This window comes from Dryobates pubescens, chromosome 1 (genome assembly GCF_014839835.1).
Source record: "Dryobates pubescens isolate bDryPub1 chromosome 1, bDryPub1.pri, whole genome shotgun sequence".
Classification (NCBI taxonomy): Eukaryota; Metazoa; Chordata; class Aves; order Piciformes; family Picidae; genus Dryobates; species Dryobates pubescens.
Window position 1 is genome coordinate 17,131,084 of NC_071612.1, and position 17,096 is coordinate 17,148,179.

At 40.3% G+C, this 17,096-nt stretch overlaps 1 protein-coding gene across 5 annotated transcripts in view; it reads right to left on the reverse strand.

Moving 5' to 3' along the window:
* The window catches only part of STOX2 (storkhead box 2), a 154,737-nt gene that overhangs the window by 15,904 nt on the left and 121,737 nt on the right, over positions 1–17,096 (reverse strand). For 2 of the 5 annotated variants that reach the window (XM_054162007.1, XM_009910865.2), the window contains exon 2: positions 648–800. In XM_054162007.1, coding sequence (XP_054017982.1) covers positions 648–800 — 153 coding nt within the window. Of the gene's footprint in view, positions 1–647; positions 801–7,887; positions 8,021–8,349; positions 8,419–17,096 lie in introns of those variants that run through there. The other 3 variants (XM_054162022.1, XM_054162029.1, XM_054162037.1) reach the window with 3 other exon arrangements.

Here is a 17,096-nt window from a genome sequence, read left to right on the forward strand (position 1 = left end):
TATATGGGAAACATGCTCTTTAAGAGAGAATGCTTTACATAGAGTGGTTGTATCTATGGAGATTGGACAGTGACACATGCACTGATGCCAACAGAGCTCTTACAAGCTATCTCACAACTGGCCTGAAAGTCACAAGGTGGAATAAGTCTGTTCTGTCTATGACACATGCTTCGTCCTCTGTAACCACTGAAGTCGTGCTAAACTCTTCTGACTATGATAATAAAGAAGGTTATTTTGCAAGAAAAAAACAAACCACAAACAAGATTATTCTGATACTAGTCTGAAAAAAGAAACAATTCAACATAGTTTGCTGTTTAGTACCTCAAGTAATTTTTTATATTTACATAAAGTCAGGAATTAAACCTGCAAAAAGCATCACGTGTGAATAGCTCTGGTCAAAGAGAATTCAATTTTCTGTATGTTTAAGAACAAAGAAAAAAGTTAGAATTTTAAAGCCTCCTTTTGCTCTTGTGTAGCATGTCAGGATTCATCAATAATCCCATCCAGAAGAGTAATGAAAAACAGACTCCCTTCTTTAAAGGAAGCCAAAAAGATAAGCAACCTGTTGGGTAGGGAATGGGGATTCTTTAACTGCTTTTTTACAGACATGCACCCATCTCACCAATGATTTATTAATGTCCAGTTACCTGGGAAGCAGGTTGTTAGGTGCTCCATTAGTGCTTCTTGGGTGACTTGTTTTCGGGCAGAGTTCATTGCTGAGATGGCCAGGCAAAGGATTTCCCCAAGTGGAATAAACTGTGACTGACTGATGGGAGACATGCTGATGGGTGATACATCACCTGCAAAAAGACAAGAAATGTGCAGTGAGGCATTTTGTTTAAAAAATCTGCTCATAGAACAAGGATGCAGAGATACAACTGGAGGAGACGCATACGGCTCAGTAGCGTTTGTACTCAGGGGATAAAACTCTTACAATGGAGAATCATCCAACAACTTATTTCAAAACTTACACACAGTAAACTTTGGGAAGTTGGAGATGAACACTATGAAGATACAGTTCCTCAAAGGATGCAATAGATAAATTAGCACTTACAGTTACAAAACCTTGTGCCTGATTAACCGGTAACTGCACAAACAAAATGTATTTGTCTGGACATAAAAGGGGAGATGTCACTCTCTTTTCAATGGCTACTAACCTGGTCTATTCTATTATATTCTATTCTATTCTGCTGGTGTGGATGATGCACCATTTCCACTTGATAGAATATTTTTTTCTTAGTAGTGACAAAAATCAGGAAAAAAAATGTTGCTCAATTAACAAATAACATTTCCACTCATCTGATAAAGTGCAGATCACCTTTTAGAGGCACAAAAAGCATCAAACATTTGAAGATTGATAGCCTGAATATGTATTTCCTGGATCTACACATCAAATGTCTTTGTATAGATGACATATTTTCAGAAGTTTTAATGGTCTAGGATGACCTGAAAAATAACTTTGCTGTAACTTTTTTTTCATGTTGTCTTTAAACATAATTAACCTATATTTAAAAGTCACTTCAAAATGAAAGTTATAGGAGAAAGTACAATTTGATAATACTTGCATGACTATACAAATGCACACATACATCTTATATAAATACAGAAAGGCTTTCAGATTCTGCTCTGTACCTCCCCTTGAAGTAGTGGTAACCATTCCCCAGTGATCTCAGAGGGAAAACAGCAGGCTAGAAGACTTCCTTTGCCAGCATAAAAAGAATAACACAGAGTAACAAACACAACAAAGGATGTTTGACTACAAATGCTTTCCTGACCACAGGTCAGTCAATGGCCAAATATTAATTTTTACCTAAATGCCTTTGAAATCTCAGGAAAGATCACCCTATTTCTGCTATGACGGAGCAATGCCTTGCGATCAAATCACTTCGAACTTTTCTCCACAATTCAGAGGATCTCATATTTACCCTATTAATTCTATATTCCTATTAATATACTAAACAGCACCAGTAGTTTGTAAAACTGATTATTAAAGTGTATTTAATCTTGCATTATACTCAGCACTTTGGGAAAAAAATAAAAAAGGAAAGATTTGTTGGAAGTAGTGAATTGAGTAAGTGCTTCAAGTGAGACTTACAAGCAGTATTTTTCAACACATCAGCAGTGCAATCTGTTGTACAACAGTGATATGCATTACCCAAGACATGACAGTGGTTTAAAATACACATTTGTGTTATGCTGTGTCCTGCCTGCTTCTCCTTAATCAGGCCTGACCAGATCAGTGCCACAATCCCAACACAGCAGCATTCCTCCAGCTTCAACACCGCTCATCGCTGGTGTGGGAACACCAGCAACGAGCGGTGTGAGCAATCTGGCAGTGCAGGCCTAGAGCCTGACATGGTGGTAGGCCATGCTCAGCATAAGTGCAGAGCCAGCTACCAGTATGCCAAAACAGTGCTGTGCTTGCAGCACTGTAACTAAAACAAGATGCTGGGAGCTAGAAACATAGTAAGTTATCTTGGGACAGCAGGACATGCACCTGCATCAACAAACCTCGCGTGTCATCCATAGCTGGACCAATAATCTACAATAGTGTGATGTGTGGTCACTCATAGGGGACCAATGAGTCCATGCCAAAAAGGCATACCAAGGTTATATAAATTGTAGCAGTTTCCTTGCTACGCACTTCTTTTCCTGCCTGTCCTATCTCCTTTCCTTCCATGCTTTACTGTGCCATGCTTTCACCATAGGCCTGAGCCATAGGCCTGCAATACTGGAACAATAAAGGATCAATACCCGATCATATTGGTCAGCCGTATTGATTCCAAGAACCTCCGTCGTCGCCAAATCTGGCTAAAGCACCCCAAGATTGTCATCATTTTTACCTGACCACAGAACGATGACCTTGAAATATCACCTTTTCTGGGTGTTTTTAATTCATATACACCTGAAAGGTTCCTGCCACATGCCTTATAGTCAGTGGCAAAAAAAGTTACAATAAACATGAGGGATGTACCTGCACATGACTAGGAAGCAAACACTATTTGTCTCCTCATCATTTGAGAATGGATGAAGAATATCACAGTTATAAAATTACTATTCACTAATAACTGTAACTGCTGCCAGCTGAAAGTTGCTCATAGATGAAATCTTTGTATTTAGCCAGACATGTAACTTCACCAGCTTTGATCAACAATCACCATGCACTTTCTGTAGGGGATCGCTTCCTTTAGTTTCATGTCTAAAACCCACCAGAATTATAGGAAGAATTATGCAGATTTAGTTAAGCAATTGCAGAAATTACTGTCTTTTACACAGAGAATATCTGTGTCGTGGGTATCCCTGTGAGCACTACAGTAAGTTCAGTTCAGTGCCATGTCAAATAGATTGGCATACAATGCCCTGAGTTGAGTTTTAACCTTATCAGGGTTACTGGGGACTCAAATAGGCTCCCTGGGTAGCTTTAAGGGCATCCAGGTGATGGACCATAACTTCCTGACTTGTTTCATCTGGACCATCAAAAATCTGCAATTCCTGAAACCAAAGCACCACAGCAAGAGCATCCCTGTGCCTACTCTCAGCCATGCACTTATGCTGCTGCCTCCTCAGGCACCACAGCGGGAAGACGACTTCTTTCTTTCCCTTGCACGTGGTACACTCAAAGCTACCCAGGATGATAGTTTTAGGATGTGAGAAGTGGGCCTCAATACCACAGTCAGCTTCCTGAAGTGGGAAAGGAACTCAAGTGAGGTCCTACATGAAGCATAGCAAGTGCTGCTAATTTATGGAACTTTGCTCTGAGGCCTCTCAGCTGCCCGCAAAAAAGGACGCTTGGACAAGAACTCAAACCAGTTACTCCAAAGCAGCCCATCCCTCTCCCCTGACTACCAATAGCCTGCAAAGATCCACCTGTGGGATTAGCAAATCCTGACTGGGAATAATGTAAAACTGGCTAAGTTAAGAAATAATAAAGTTCACCAGTATTCTAGTAATCTTGCACTTTGCACAATCTTTCCTTTCAAAGAAAGCCTCTGGCATTGCTTTTCTAGGTTAGTGTGCAGAAAACATTGTCTGCACATTTGAACCCTGCCATCTGTGCTCTCATCAACAGGAACAAACCAAGAGTTTCCTCTGAAATATTTACTATATTTCATGTAGCTCATCAATGTATAACATTCAGTATCAGTTCCTTAATGTTAACAATCTCTAGCAAAGCATGCTGCAGTTAGTATGCCAGGGTAACAAACATCCCACTTGCAAGTATTTGGGAGGTTAGCAACCATTTCATTAACTATAAAGAGGACTACAACTGTCCATAAAATCATAAATGGTTTTGAATGCAACAGAAATGTACAACAAATACTGGTTTTAAGTGAGAATCTTTGTTTCTGTTTTGTAAGGGACTATCAGCAGTTACGCCTTATTCTTTTCCGCTGAACGCTCCTCGACCTTCCTTACTAGGAGAGGGGAACTATTGTTTCACCTCTATTGTGGCAGAATTACCTCCACAGCTGGTTGTCCATAACTGTCTGTTGGAGATCATCACTGGCTCTTGGTTTAAAATGGCTAACACACATCTGTAAAACTTTCAGGAAATCCATTGATAGAAAGCAAACCCCTCTCAACTCAGGGAGGCTCTAATTTGCCAAGTTTTAACTATCAGGTGGCTCTGGGAAATTAAAAGCACTCAGCACGCTGGACTAACATCTTTGATGCACAACAACAGAAAATATAATAATAGTAGTAGTAATAATAATAATAATATCACCATGTTGGAAGAGACCTTCAAGATCATCGTGTCCAACCCATCAACCAATCCAACACCACCTAAACAACTAAACCATGGCACCAAGCGCCCCATCAAGTCTCCTCCTGAACACCTCCAATGATGGTGAGTCCACCACCTCCCCGGGCAGCCCATTCCAATGGGCAATCACTCTCTCTGTATAGAACTTCCTCCTAACAACCTAAACCTCCCCTGGTGCAGTCTGAGACTGTGTCCTCTTGTTCTGGTACTTCTGTGTATGACTTAATTCAATATATTAACATGAAGTACATGCATACTGTTTAACCTGTTGAACTAAAGGTTTACTGCAACTTATTCAGGAAAGATCTGCTTTAAAAAAAAATAATAAAATAAAATACCCTTTTCCTAATTTTTTTTTTCAGACCACATCACTTACATAAAACACCTAGCATATGGTTCCTGTTAGCTCTGACTGATGCTTGTCTCAAGCAGCTTTCATTTGAAATCAAATTACTATCCTTGACTTTCACATTTATGTTTCAAATTACATGAAAACTGGAGCTGAGAATGCAGTTTTCACCATCTAATGGTACATTTTGTTTAAACATTTGAGATATATATATATAGTATCAGTTTAACTCTGTTTCTGCAGTGCCTTTTCAAACTTTTCTCTAAATAAACTTCACAAAAAGTAAGTTTTCCAGACTTCGTGTGGCACCTAATTGTCAATAACGTCTAAGCATGTAACAATCAACGAATGGGATTTGTCCTCATTGATGCCTTGGGGACTTGTAGCGCTGCCCTGTGGGGAAAAAAATAATTATTGTTACTTGCAACAAAAGATTATGTAGCACATAAAAGAAACACTCAGCTCAGTGGTCTGAAAACAGAGCTGAAATGGAAATTCACACATCTTCAACCAACACCAGTCAGAACCCTTCCTGTGCCAGTTTATCTAGTACCTCTGTTCTCTGAAACTCTGGGAGAAAATGGGGTAGACTACATTCAGTACCATGTACCAGCAATTAAACTATCAACTACAGACAGATGACTGAAATTTTTTTAATGATTCTGCTGCTGGAAGAAGTAACCTGGATGTCAAACTCCCTTGTCTCATACAGATTGTTTGAAAAATCACCTCTTGACTTATAAATGAAAGCAATCCAGTACAGCCATTGTGAAGGAAAATTAAAGAAATTACACTGCAAAAATCACACTATAGTGCAATTTATCTACAGTGTGTCCCTAAAACAGGAAGGAACTCCTCTGATTTCACTCTCTATCATATAAAACATCGGAAGGCAAAGTCCTGTTTCTCTTCTCCATCTCTCAACACCTTTTTAACCTTTTGTTTCCTATAGATCAACACAAAGTTTAAACAGAGTTTTCAGCCTGGTTTCCACAGGAAATGAGACTTGCACAGTCACAGTCTGTGCACATGGATGTGACAGAGAGAATGAGCCTCACTAGACAACCCAGATTCTAAAACAGAGTGTTTGCTATGCATGCCCCATCTGCACAGACCTTCAAGCTTAGCCATCTCGCACTAGACGGGACACAATCCAGACAAAAAAGCACTTGTCAAAGTAAATTTGGCTTCACTGCTTTAGCTGCTTACAGAACTATGTTATTAATCAGAAAACATCAAATTAGACTACAGTAACTTCATGGCACCTCATTATTATAGTGGTGGTTACAACAGAAATCCCCTACAAAAAGATTTCTTGCTAACAGCCTGTTCTGGTCAACACTATTCTATGATCTCACTCTGGAAAGAACCACAGAAAGGTCCTTTTCAAACGAAAGGTAGCTAACAAAGGCAAAATTAGTAGCAATGTGCAAAAAGAGAGCTCTTCAGGCTAGAATATTATAACTACTTTCCAGGAATGCAGTAAAAGTCTCTTCTAGAAAAAAAAAAGTAATTTCAGATTTACTTAGAAAAAAAACCCCAAACATACATGCTGAAGAAGTTATGTCTGGCCTGAATTACACATTATCCCTGTTTTCCCCCGAACTTCCAAAGTGATTGAATCCCTCAGCTTACAGAATACTTACATAAATGTAGCAAATAAAACCCTTCTTATGTGAACTCACAACAATGATTATGTAATTGCCATTTTAAGACAGACATTTCCATCTGATTAAACAACAGGAGGGAACAGGAAGAATATGTAGATTTTGGTGGTATTACTCAAATTATTCTGAAATATGCCTTGGATCTGCACTAGCACACTAAAACAGGAAAGAACACATTTTAACAGCAAAATCTGTAATGAAGCAAATTAGAAGGTGTGTTGCTTGCACTGTTCTCAGCCACAGCTACATCATCTTCTTAAAGCACTTTACCTGGAGTATTTTATGAACAAAGCTGCAGGTTGCATTTACTACAGTTACATATGTCAGAGGACTGATAATATTAAGGAAAGAAACAAACAAACATTAAAGATTTCTCCATTTATTCCTGTTCAAAAGCAGCTTAAACAAGGGCTCAACAAATGCAGTAACATATAATTCACTAACCAGCAGGCTCCTTCTGCACCACTGAAATGCATGCACCCCAAAACATACCTTCCCTTGCAGGCACAGATCATGAACGTTTCAAGAATGTGACCTGGCAATGTGGCTTCAATTCTAACCAGCCTGAAGAAAACAAAGCAACCAACCTTATGACAAACACTTGCCTCTAAATAAAGCGCTAGTCCCTTGCCAGTTATTAACTTCAACTATGTAAACCGATCTTTCTAATCACTCAGATCAAGCTAAAACCATGATCTCCAAGTTCACCAAGTGGCACTAACTTTCAGAAACAGGTGCCAAATTGCCTGCAGTCAGTAGTCTTGTCTTACATGCATCCATCCTGTGCATTTCCTGTCATTTAAAGGTCCTTTTCTTTGTTCATGTCCTGTGGCCTACTGCATCTTGATCCAAAGTGATAACCCAGCACATGTTACAACTATCATCATAGAAGTTTCTGCTGGAGCACGGAACTTTCCCAGAGGATTCAGTTGAGAAAATTTTGGTGGCACTGCTTACCCTGGGAAGGAGGAGGGTGGGACTGTGTTTTTTAATATATTGTGTGCTTCAGAATGTGTCTCCTCAAGCAATGTTTTTCAAATGCATTTTTAAATAAATTTCCATGTCTATACTTCTGGCACACAATATGTTAAAAAAGGGGGACTTACCTGAACCCCTATGGTCTGGTTCCATGCTCCAGTACAGTATCCAGAGTAGCTGTGATGTAAAAACAATGTGCATATTGGGGCTTTATATCACTGTGGAAGCTGGCTGGCTGCAGCATAGACAGTACCACAGGACCTGAAAGAAGAAAAACAAAGCATGCTTTTAGGCAGTAATATGCTGAACACATACCTCTTAAATCAGAGAATAAGGGCTTTCAGAAAAGAAAAAATAATGCAGTATCTATGCAGGTCCACTGAAAGGAATGCTATTTCACACAATTCTCACATAAGCATGAGAAACAAATGCTTAAGGAATGATAGGGGAGGTGGAAGCAGAGAATCTAAAAGGGACTACAAATATAACTCCCACACAGTGTTTTGAAAACATCTCTCTCCTTTTGCCCTATTTCCATGGAATGGCTGGAATCACAGTCTGACACCACCCCCTATTCTCAAGGCACTCACAGTCTTCGCAAAGCACCTCTCCACTGCAGTGCCTCAGGATTCTGCAGTGTCACTCCTCTTCTCCCTGGCTCTCTGCAAAGTGAAGTCATAGGAATGGATCAGCCAACCTGACTTCTCACTACCCTGCCCAGAATCCTTTGTGAACTGAAATGAGTCATCGCTCTGAAAAAATCCACCGCGCAACATTCCAGGTTTCTCCCTACGTCTGTGCTGGCTTCTTTGTCTTTGAAATGAAGTGCCTCTGCTTTTGGAACAGTGCCCAGCTGCATAGTAGAGGATAACAAGCCAGCCTCCTCATTAAGTGGACAAGAAAGCTATTTACATGCATTAGCAAAGACAAGTTAAAGCTTTAACTCTTTAGTTAAGACAAAAAATTTACCCCTAATGTATCTTCCTGATGTAATACACGAATCCTCACTACATAAACCCACAAATGCACAGCAATATTTGCACACACACACTTACATGGAACAGCATTTTCTTATTCATTATTTACCATGACACTTACCAGTTTGTACGCTAGTGATTAAAAAGAAAGATTTACTCTCCTTTGTCAGTCCTGAAGAATGCTGCAGACCTGCATGTAACAAACAGCTCTGCTGCACACTGGATCAAAGTTAAGCTGCTGCAAACTGTTTATCAAAAGCAGTGGACAAGTTCTTGCAAGCTCATTTTCTGTCGTCCCGTGCACCATTTGGACTCACAACAAAGTGAGCCCTGAAACCATGCCAGACAGAGAATGTCCAACTGCTCCAAGTGCCGAGAGCCAGCAGAGCTGCTTCAGCTTCTGCTGCTACTGACAAAGGAGGTAATGCTCAGAACGAGGTCACTGTGTCAGGATCTCACTCCCAGTGCTAGATTTTCCTTTGCCTGGTGAGCATACGCTAAGCTAAAGCATCAGGAAAACACAGAAGAGGCAGAAATAGTGTGATGAGAGAGAAGGTGCTACTGTTTAGTAGAAATATTTTTTAGTTGATTGGAGATTTTCTTTTAAGAAAAGGAAACAAGTAAAACTTCTTCAAAAGAACTACCTCTAATTGTGACCTAATCATTAAAAATAGAAGATTGATATGCAGAAACAGAGGGGCAAAAAAAATGAGTGCTGCCATGAGGCACTTCTTTAAAGGTTCCTGCATCCAAATTACTCTAAAATAGTTTGAGGCATAGTAGGCACATAATCCATAATATCCTAAAATACAGCACTTTGGGACTCACCTGTGCTGTGCTGGAACAGGGGGTTCTCTTCTAAACGAACAGACCAGGTGTTCAGGACTGAATGAAATACAAAGGTCATCACCTCCTTATGCTGCCTTACCCTGGCAGGTCTATGTAAGTGCTTCAAGAGGACAAGAGCTGGGTTACACAACTTACAAACACCACTTTTGTTTTACAGGTCCATGGTGACAGTTATGTAGCAAAGCTGTATTTTAAACAGGCTAATTCACAAGTGCGAAGTAAGCTGGGTGCTTTGCTACACGTGCAACTACAAAGTAGCCAAGATTTCAACATTAAAAGTTGGACTTCTTCTATACACTCAGTTCATCAATTTCTGCGCTGTCTGAAAGGCCTCATTCCAGGAAATTTTCCTACAACTTTACAGGAGTTTTGCTTTCCCTGGGGTTGCAGGATCAGCTGCAAAACCTCTAATGAATCCAGCTTGGCATTTGCAATGTTTGGGTCCCCCAGGATCATCCCGCAGAAATTCTGGTTGTTTGTCTGCTAAGCCCACACCTACTTTACCACAACAAGACTCATCCCAAGAAGAAAAAATTCCCTGGGCTTAAAAGTGAATTACAACAGACACCTTAGTGAAAGAAAAAGCAAGAGCTCTAATCTGCTTTTTCTTTACACCAGACAACATTCATGTAAAAGCTAAATAGCTGCTTGTGTGTGCAGCACTGTTTTCGCAAGTATCACAAGTTCTTGCAGTAGCAGTCACGCTACTGTCACAAAGTTAAAATACTGGTGCAAGAAAGAGGAAGGTAATACCACAACCCAAACAGCCTTTCTCTAACAGATTTCTCTAGCACTTGAACTCAAATTATATTCTCAGGACTGGCTTGACTACTCTCAACAAACTAATACTACTGGAAGCTCTTGGAGTGAGACAATTCATCCTGCATGTGTGGTGCCCTTAAGACACCTGGAGAGCACTGGGCATACACATGGATTTTGTGTGTACATACACCCAGGCATGCCCTTACCCAAATTCATCGGCTCACAGCACCATTACACAGCACTTTAGTTGGTATTATGAATAGCAAGAAGCATCTGACACTTCAAGCATGGCAGAGAGGAAAAGTGAAGGGAGAGACTAGCAGTGGGGAAAATGTAAATAAGAATGTTTAGAAGAGCTGAAGCTGATGGATAAACCAGTGCTGCCAACAACACCAATGTTACTGCAGCATAACTGCACAGGAGGAAGGCCTAGTCAAAATAGCACAGGCACTTCCCCATCAGCTACTTCTGTTCCTCAGTCCCACATCTCCCCCTCAGCACATGACAGTGGCTAGTACAGAAACAAAAGGTGCCTTACTGACAGTGTATGGCACAAATACACTGTCTAATTTTCTCTGTACAATTCCATGTACACACATGAATCCATACAGAATACATAGTAGCCTGAGATCCATCTCCATCATACACTGAGAAAACAGATGATGTAAAGATCCCATTTTCTTCCTTTGCACATGCACTGTGTTGGAGTTGAACACAGACTCCTTTGTCAAACTCCGCATTCACTTGCATACATCCTTGAGCCCTCCCAAGCCAGAGCCTGGGATTTCCTTCCTTTGCCACAGCCCTCTCACCATAGGAAAAATCAAAAGCAGAGAAGCAATATGCTCAAATGGAGGGCAAAAAGAACAAAAACCAAAACAAACAAACCAAGAAACAAACCAACCCCAACCCCCCCCCCAAAAAAAAAAAACCCAAACAAAAAAACCACAAAAAACCAAACCAAAACACACACCAAAAAACCACACAACACTGCCAAAAGATGCCAAGAAGGTTATCAAGAGTGTGAGAAAATTCAGACTAGGCTGCACCAATTTCAGAATTAGCCATCAGCACTCAGCATTTGGAGTCCAGACACAGAGCCTGTCGTCATCTAGTGTCATGATTATTTCGACAAGAACCGACTTCACACCACAGGAAGCACCCAAACCTCAACTGGGAACCCTGTGGCCCCAGAAAAAAACAGACTAAGAAACATCAATAAGATATATAGTTACATTTCTTTAGGAAATCTCTTCATACCAAAAATTCTGACATACTAGTACTATACTAACAACAACTTACTTGCACTACGCCACTAAATTTCATTTAGCTTACCTGAACAAATCTTCTGGTTCTTTAAGAAAATCACTTAAGAAAACACAAGAGGGAACATGATCAGGGTATTAAATTCAGCAATATCCCAATAAGTAGGTCCATCTGGTTTTGTGCTAAGGTTGTCTAGGAGCTTAAACACTCTTTCTTTTTTTCCCTTCCACTGGTTAGACCCCAAATGTACCTGCAGACAAAATACCTTTGGATCCTTTGGATCTCATTCCACAGGCTCTAAGAAGAACATACCCTTTCAGAGTTCTTGCAACGTCTGCCCCTCCTGTCCCTTTAATCTTTCTAGGGGACTCTTGTACATTTACTGTAACTTACATAATTTTCCTTTAAACAATGAAAACCAGAATTCTGCACTATATTCTAGTGCTCCAGCTAACCTCCCACCTCTATCAGGTACGAGGAAATTGAAATGTCCTACTTTTAGTGGAAATTTGCTTTTCTTCCCAGCTGTACTACATTGGTGGTTCACTGTCACCCCACAACTGAACAAATGGTTCAAGACAGCTTTTTCTGCTGCCTGCAGCTGATGAGTTTGAAGCAAATACTCTGAAGTTGCACACCCATTATACTTTAACAGCTCGTTCTGTGGATATGATTAAGAATCTTTGACCCTGCAATTCTTCTTATTTATTATCTGCTTTTTAAGAAGCTCCACTTTACCATTTCCTCAAAAGTCACAAAAAATAGAATTAAAACCACCCCCCCATATCATATTTCATAATACAACAGGCAGTAAACAGCATCAGAATGAACCCATCAAGACTTAATATGGAAAAGGAAAAAAAAAAGTAAATATCAATTTATAAAACTCCCAAAAAGCTCAGTAGGAAAAACAACTGTCCTGTTAGAATTCAACTAAAAGGCTTCTTTAAACTATAATTCACTTAAAAATATGTGGCAATTTAAACCACACAGAGGAACCCTCTAACAGATTTTATAGCTAGGACAAGGGATGAGAGGGAAGAAGGTTTGAGGGGTTTTTTTGCACAGAAAACTGTTAGTATTAATCAATGTTAAATCCTTATTGTCATTGACCACACCACCACCCCAACCACTCAAAACCAAAGCCTGACTCTTTTCTGGCAACAAACAGTAAACACAAGGAAAGACAGAAGCGCTAGAGGAATTTGGCAAGAGAGAGCGAGCATGTGAGAAACAAAACCCCTAACGAACTAACAATGGTAAACCTGTATGTTTTCTTTTAGGGTGGAAATTTTATAAAGACAGTGAAAAACTTTCCTTTACAAATGCTGCTGAAAGCAGAGAATATGGCTGCTGAAACATAACAATCAAGCCTGTCTTAGCCACATGTTGTTCTTTACTATCCTCTTCAGCTTAGCCAGAACACATTTTCAGTGTGGCTGGGGATGTTGCAGCAAATATTCAGCAGGAGCCTAGTCAGCAGCTAAAATGCTTGAAAGGTTGAGGGATGATTAGTGATAGAACCCAATGACACAGTGCAACCTCTCTCATTGACTGCTGTAACCATGGAAGGATTTTCATCCCCCAAAAAATGATACTGCAGTGGCTACAGCTTTTCAAACAAATAGTGATGACTGGCAGATAACTTCAGGTTAAAATAAGAACCTGCTACACTGAACACAAGTCCCATGGTACTGCAGCAGCCTTTAACAGCCCAGTTTTTCCTGGCTAGGAGAGAAGTGATGAAAAGGCCAGGTATGGAATCAATTAAAACAGTGCCAAAGTGGTTTTAAAAAGAAAAGGTTAGACGCTCCAAAGACACAGCAGTTGAGAGTTTACAGGGTCACTTTCTTCCCCGTGGTAGAAAGCAAGTGTTCACTATGGCTAGAGTACATTTAAGATGTACTTTAGTGCTTATGAAATCTAAGTATTTTGCACCCTAATAGAAAAAGCAGCTACACTAGGATATTGTGCCCCTATGTGTGGGGTAGACGCAGTGGCTCCTGCTTCCCACAGTGGCTCAAAATACTTCCAAATTCTGTTCTTTGGTCTCCCCTGTGTGGGGATCAGCTGTAAAGATGAGAACTCTGCAAATGATATTGCACAAAAGCTCAGCAAATTGCCAAATATGCTTCATCTCTCCTGTTGGTCAAGCATCACAGAGGAAGTTGGAAAACCAACTGCACACATTGCCACTAGCGTCAGCTGCATCTTAAATGGAAATGCCCTTGTTCCACACAGAGTTCTTCTGAGATCCTCAAGGACTGGCAGATTTTAATTATCTTCTCCCAATCAGTACAACTAGCAGTAAACACAGCAATCAGAACCTACCTCCCTCAAAAAATGACAGTACCTGGAACCACGTTAAACAACTCACTAGATGAAATGTTTCTTCCTGTCCACTTCACATGGGTTTGTTTTGCCTCTTATTGAGCACTTGTTTTACTACAGGAAAAAGCAAACCAAAACCTACCACAGGCTTATTACTACCATAATAGTAACATCTTCCTACCTCATACTTTTTCCAGGGAAATTTCAGGACTCTGAAAATCCCCCTGAGACATATCTCCCATGAAATCTCCCATAAGCCATAAGACTGAAGTTGGTATCTGTTGGGGATTGGTTTAAGCAAAAAGGACATGAGTCCCAGGAACACCTGTGCAAGTTAGGCCTTGAAGGACTTTCTGCTGAAAATATAGCAATGGAGTAAGAGTTGTGGAAAAGTTCTGATTGCTTGGTATGCTAAGGTCAAGCTGCCCCTGAGAAGAGGCAAACAAGATAAGGAGGAGACAAGAGCTGGGAAAAAGAGCAATTAGACTGAGTAGAAAAATTCCACGGAGTAGTGAAAACAATGATGTAACCTTTTAGGGAGAAAACAATAGTATATGTTAAATTAGAATAAAATTAGCTATGTATAAGACTATAAATAATGAAGTGTGGAACAATAAAGTTGAAGCTTGCTTATCAATCATATTGATTGCTGCGAGTCTTTCCTCATTGTGCCTCGCCGTTGGATCTATTCTGCAACAGGTATCCAAAACACAGATGAGATTATGAGTTTCACAGAGAGAGCTGTCTCACATGACCTCATATATGTCTCCTAATTTACCAGTCCTATGTTTAGACTTTCAATTACTATCCCCCCCACTCATCTGACACATTCATCGCTGACTCCAGCAACATGCAGAACATGCTCCAAAAAATGATGAAAGCTAACATACTAGATTTTTTCCATGTTCACTGTATGCCCATAAATTATGTTGCTGATGTCACTATCTTACAGAATTGCTCAGCTGTTTTACTCAGCTGCTGCTAGTGCCTTCTGAAGTCCTCAGCAGTCCTAATGAACCTGAACAACTGTTATCTGACAGATAGGATTACTATTCATTATCCATTCCACCCTTCAGATTTTCTACTACAGCTATTAAACCCTAAATATTTGGTATTGATCTCTGCTGCACAGAACACTGATAACCCTTTCCAGGGACCAGAACTGGCTGTTCTTTGCTTTTTATGTTCTGTTCTCTAAATTGAGCTTCGCAAGACTTCTCTTGGACTTTCAGCAAGCATTTATAAAGCACTAAAGCATGGAAGAGTCCTTGTGCTCCCCAAGTGTCACTGTGACCCACTTTTCTGAAAGATGAGAGCACATAAAAATAGCTGTGTCTTTGCCCTCTTGTGCAGTATAGACAGACCTAAACTAGGATGTCAAGACAGTATTCCTGAGACGATCTCAGGAGCTGCAATGATCTCAACTTACATTGAACTAAACCAAAGGGCAAGCAAGAGGAGAGATTTGGGAAAATTTATTGAACAAAGTTGGCAAGTAACCATTGGACACAAACAGGAAATAACCCATAAAAAATTTCCAAGATCAAAGCGCAGCAAATGTATGAATCCAAGCTCTGAATGACTACATTTTATGCCATAGCAACACATTTTCTTAAAATACATTAAAAAACAAAAAAACAACAAAAAAAGTCATTCCTTATCTTGTCATTGCTTATTCTGGACCATAAGAAAAAAAAGGCTTATAGTTACTGCCATAGTCTTTCAACAAACTACCCCCACAGGCAGCACTTTAACGCACCCAGACCTTAGGGGCCCTAGGGCTCATGACTCCTATTTAGAAGGGTAAAAAGTGTTTCTGTCAGAGACAGAGCTTGAGAAGGTTCTCAGCTTCAAAAGCATCTCTGATCATCAGTAAACGCTGCAATGAACATGGCAAAGCGAATAGTGCATGCCCCTCTCCTCACCTGGTCACCTCCCTTTGGAAGTCTGGAACTGCTGTGCACACCAGCCCTTGGAAGTGCCTATGGGGATGCAAGCATCTCTAAAAGCAGCTTTTTTGAAACCTCTTATTGTTACTTCTGCCTGTTTGGTAGCTGCAAGTTTTAGTCTTGGAGAGCTGATACAGAGGCTATTTAAAGAGGCTATAAAGACTGAATTAGCAGCATCAGGAGACTGGAGAGAAAAATCAATAAACAGTATAAGTAAGTGAAAACACGGGAAAGGTTAAAAGTGTGAGAAAAGAGATTATTTTTGATTCCTGAAGCAGACAATGCAGCATATGTGATGTTTATAATGGAAAAAAAAGACTTGTTAAAAAAAAATCCAAATGCTTAGTGAGGCTAAACGGAAGCAGGAATAATATCCAAAGGGTAAGGAATAAAATTAGTACCTCCAGCTGTAGGAAGACTGGGAAAATACGAGTCTACAGGATTGCTGGAATAAGCTAAAGTGGAAACTGCTGAATGTATCACTGAAGACAGACGTGAACAAAAGGACAGTTGTTTTGTGAAGCCAAATCGGCATGTGCTCTGCATCCACTGGGTGCTTGCCTTTGTTTTGTTTTCCAGGCCGACCTTCACCCCATGCCACACAAAGGATTTAATGAAAGCCTCCGTTCAAAGTCTCCGTTAAAAGCCCGAAAGAACAAATGCATCTGGCACTGCAGCCCAAAGCCAGAGCCCAGGACCAATGACCTGACAGAGAGAGCATCCCAATCAGCTCAGACTTGAGCCAGAGTGCCTGGCTCTGGCAGAGGGAACCTCTGTCCTACAGTGACTTTGAATGAGCCTTCAGTGTTTGGAATGGGCAGAATATCCAAAAATAAACATTCAGCTTGCTTTCCCAAAGGGTTCCTCTGAAGCTTCAATGATGACAGATCAAAGCTAGGGGAAAGTTGGGAGCTTACAGGAGAGCAAAGAAAGTTGAGTTAAAAATCAGTAGTACGAATGCTAGTAAGACATGCATGTAACATCACTCCACTGAGGCAGCATGGTAATGGTTTGGGTGGTTTGAAGTGAAACATACGAAAGCAGTTAAGCATGTCATCACCAATAATTCATTAGAAGGGTTCTGCTGCTTTATGGGAAGCTCTTCAAAACACACATGCACATGTAGTTTTATAGAAAGGTGTAATCCACAAGAACTTGAAAATGTAAGGCTGCTCAAAGCACATCCTCCATACCATGCATGGT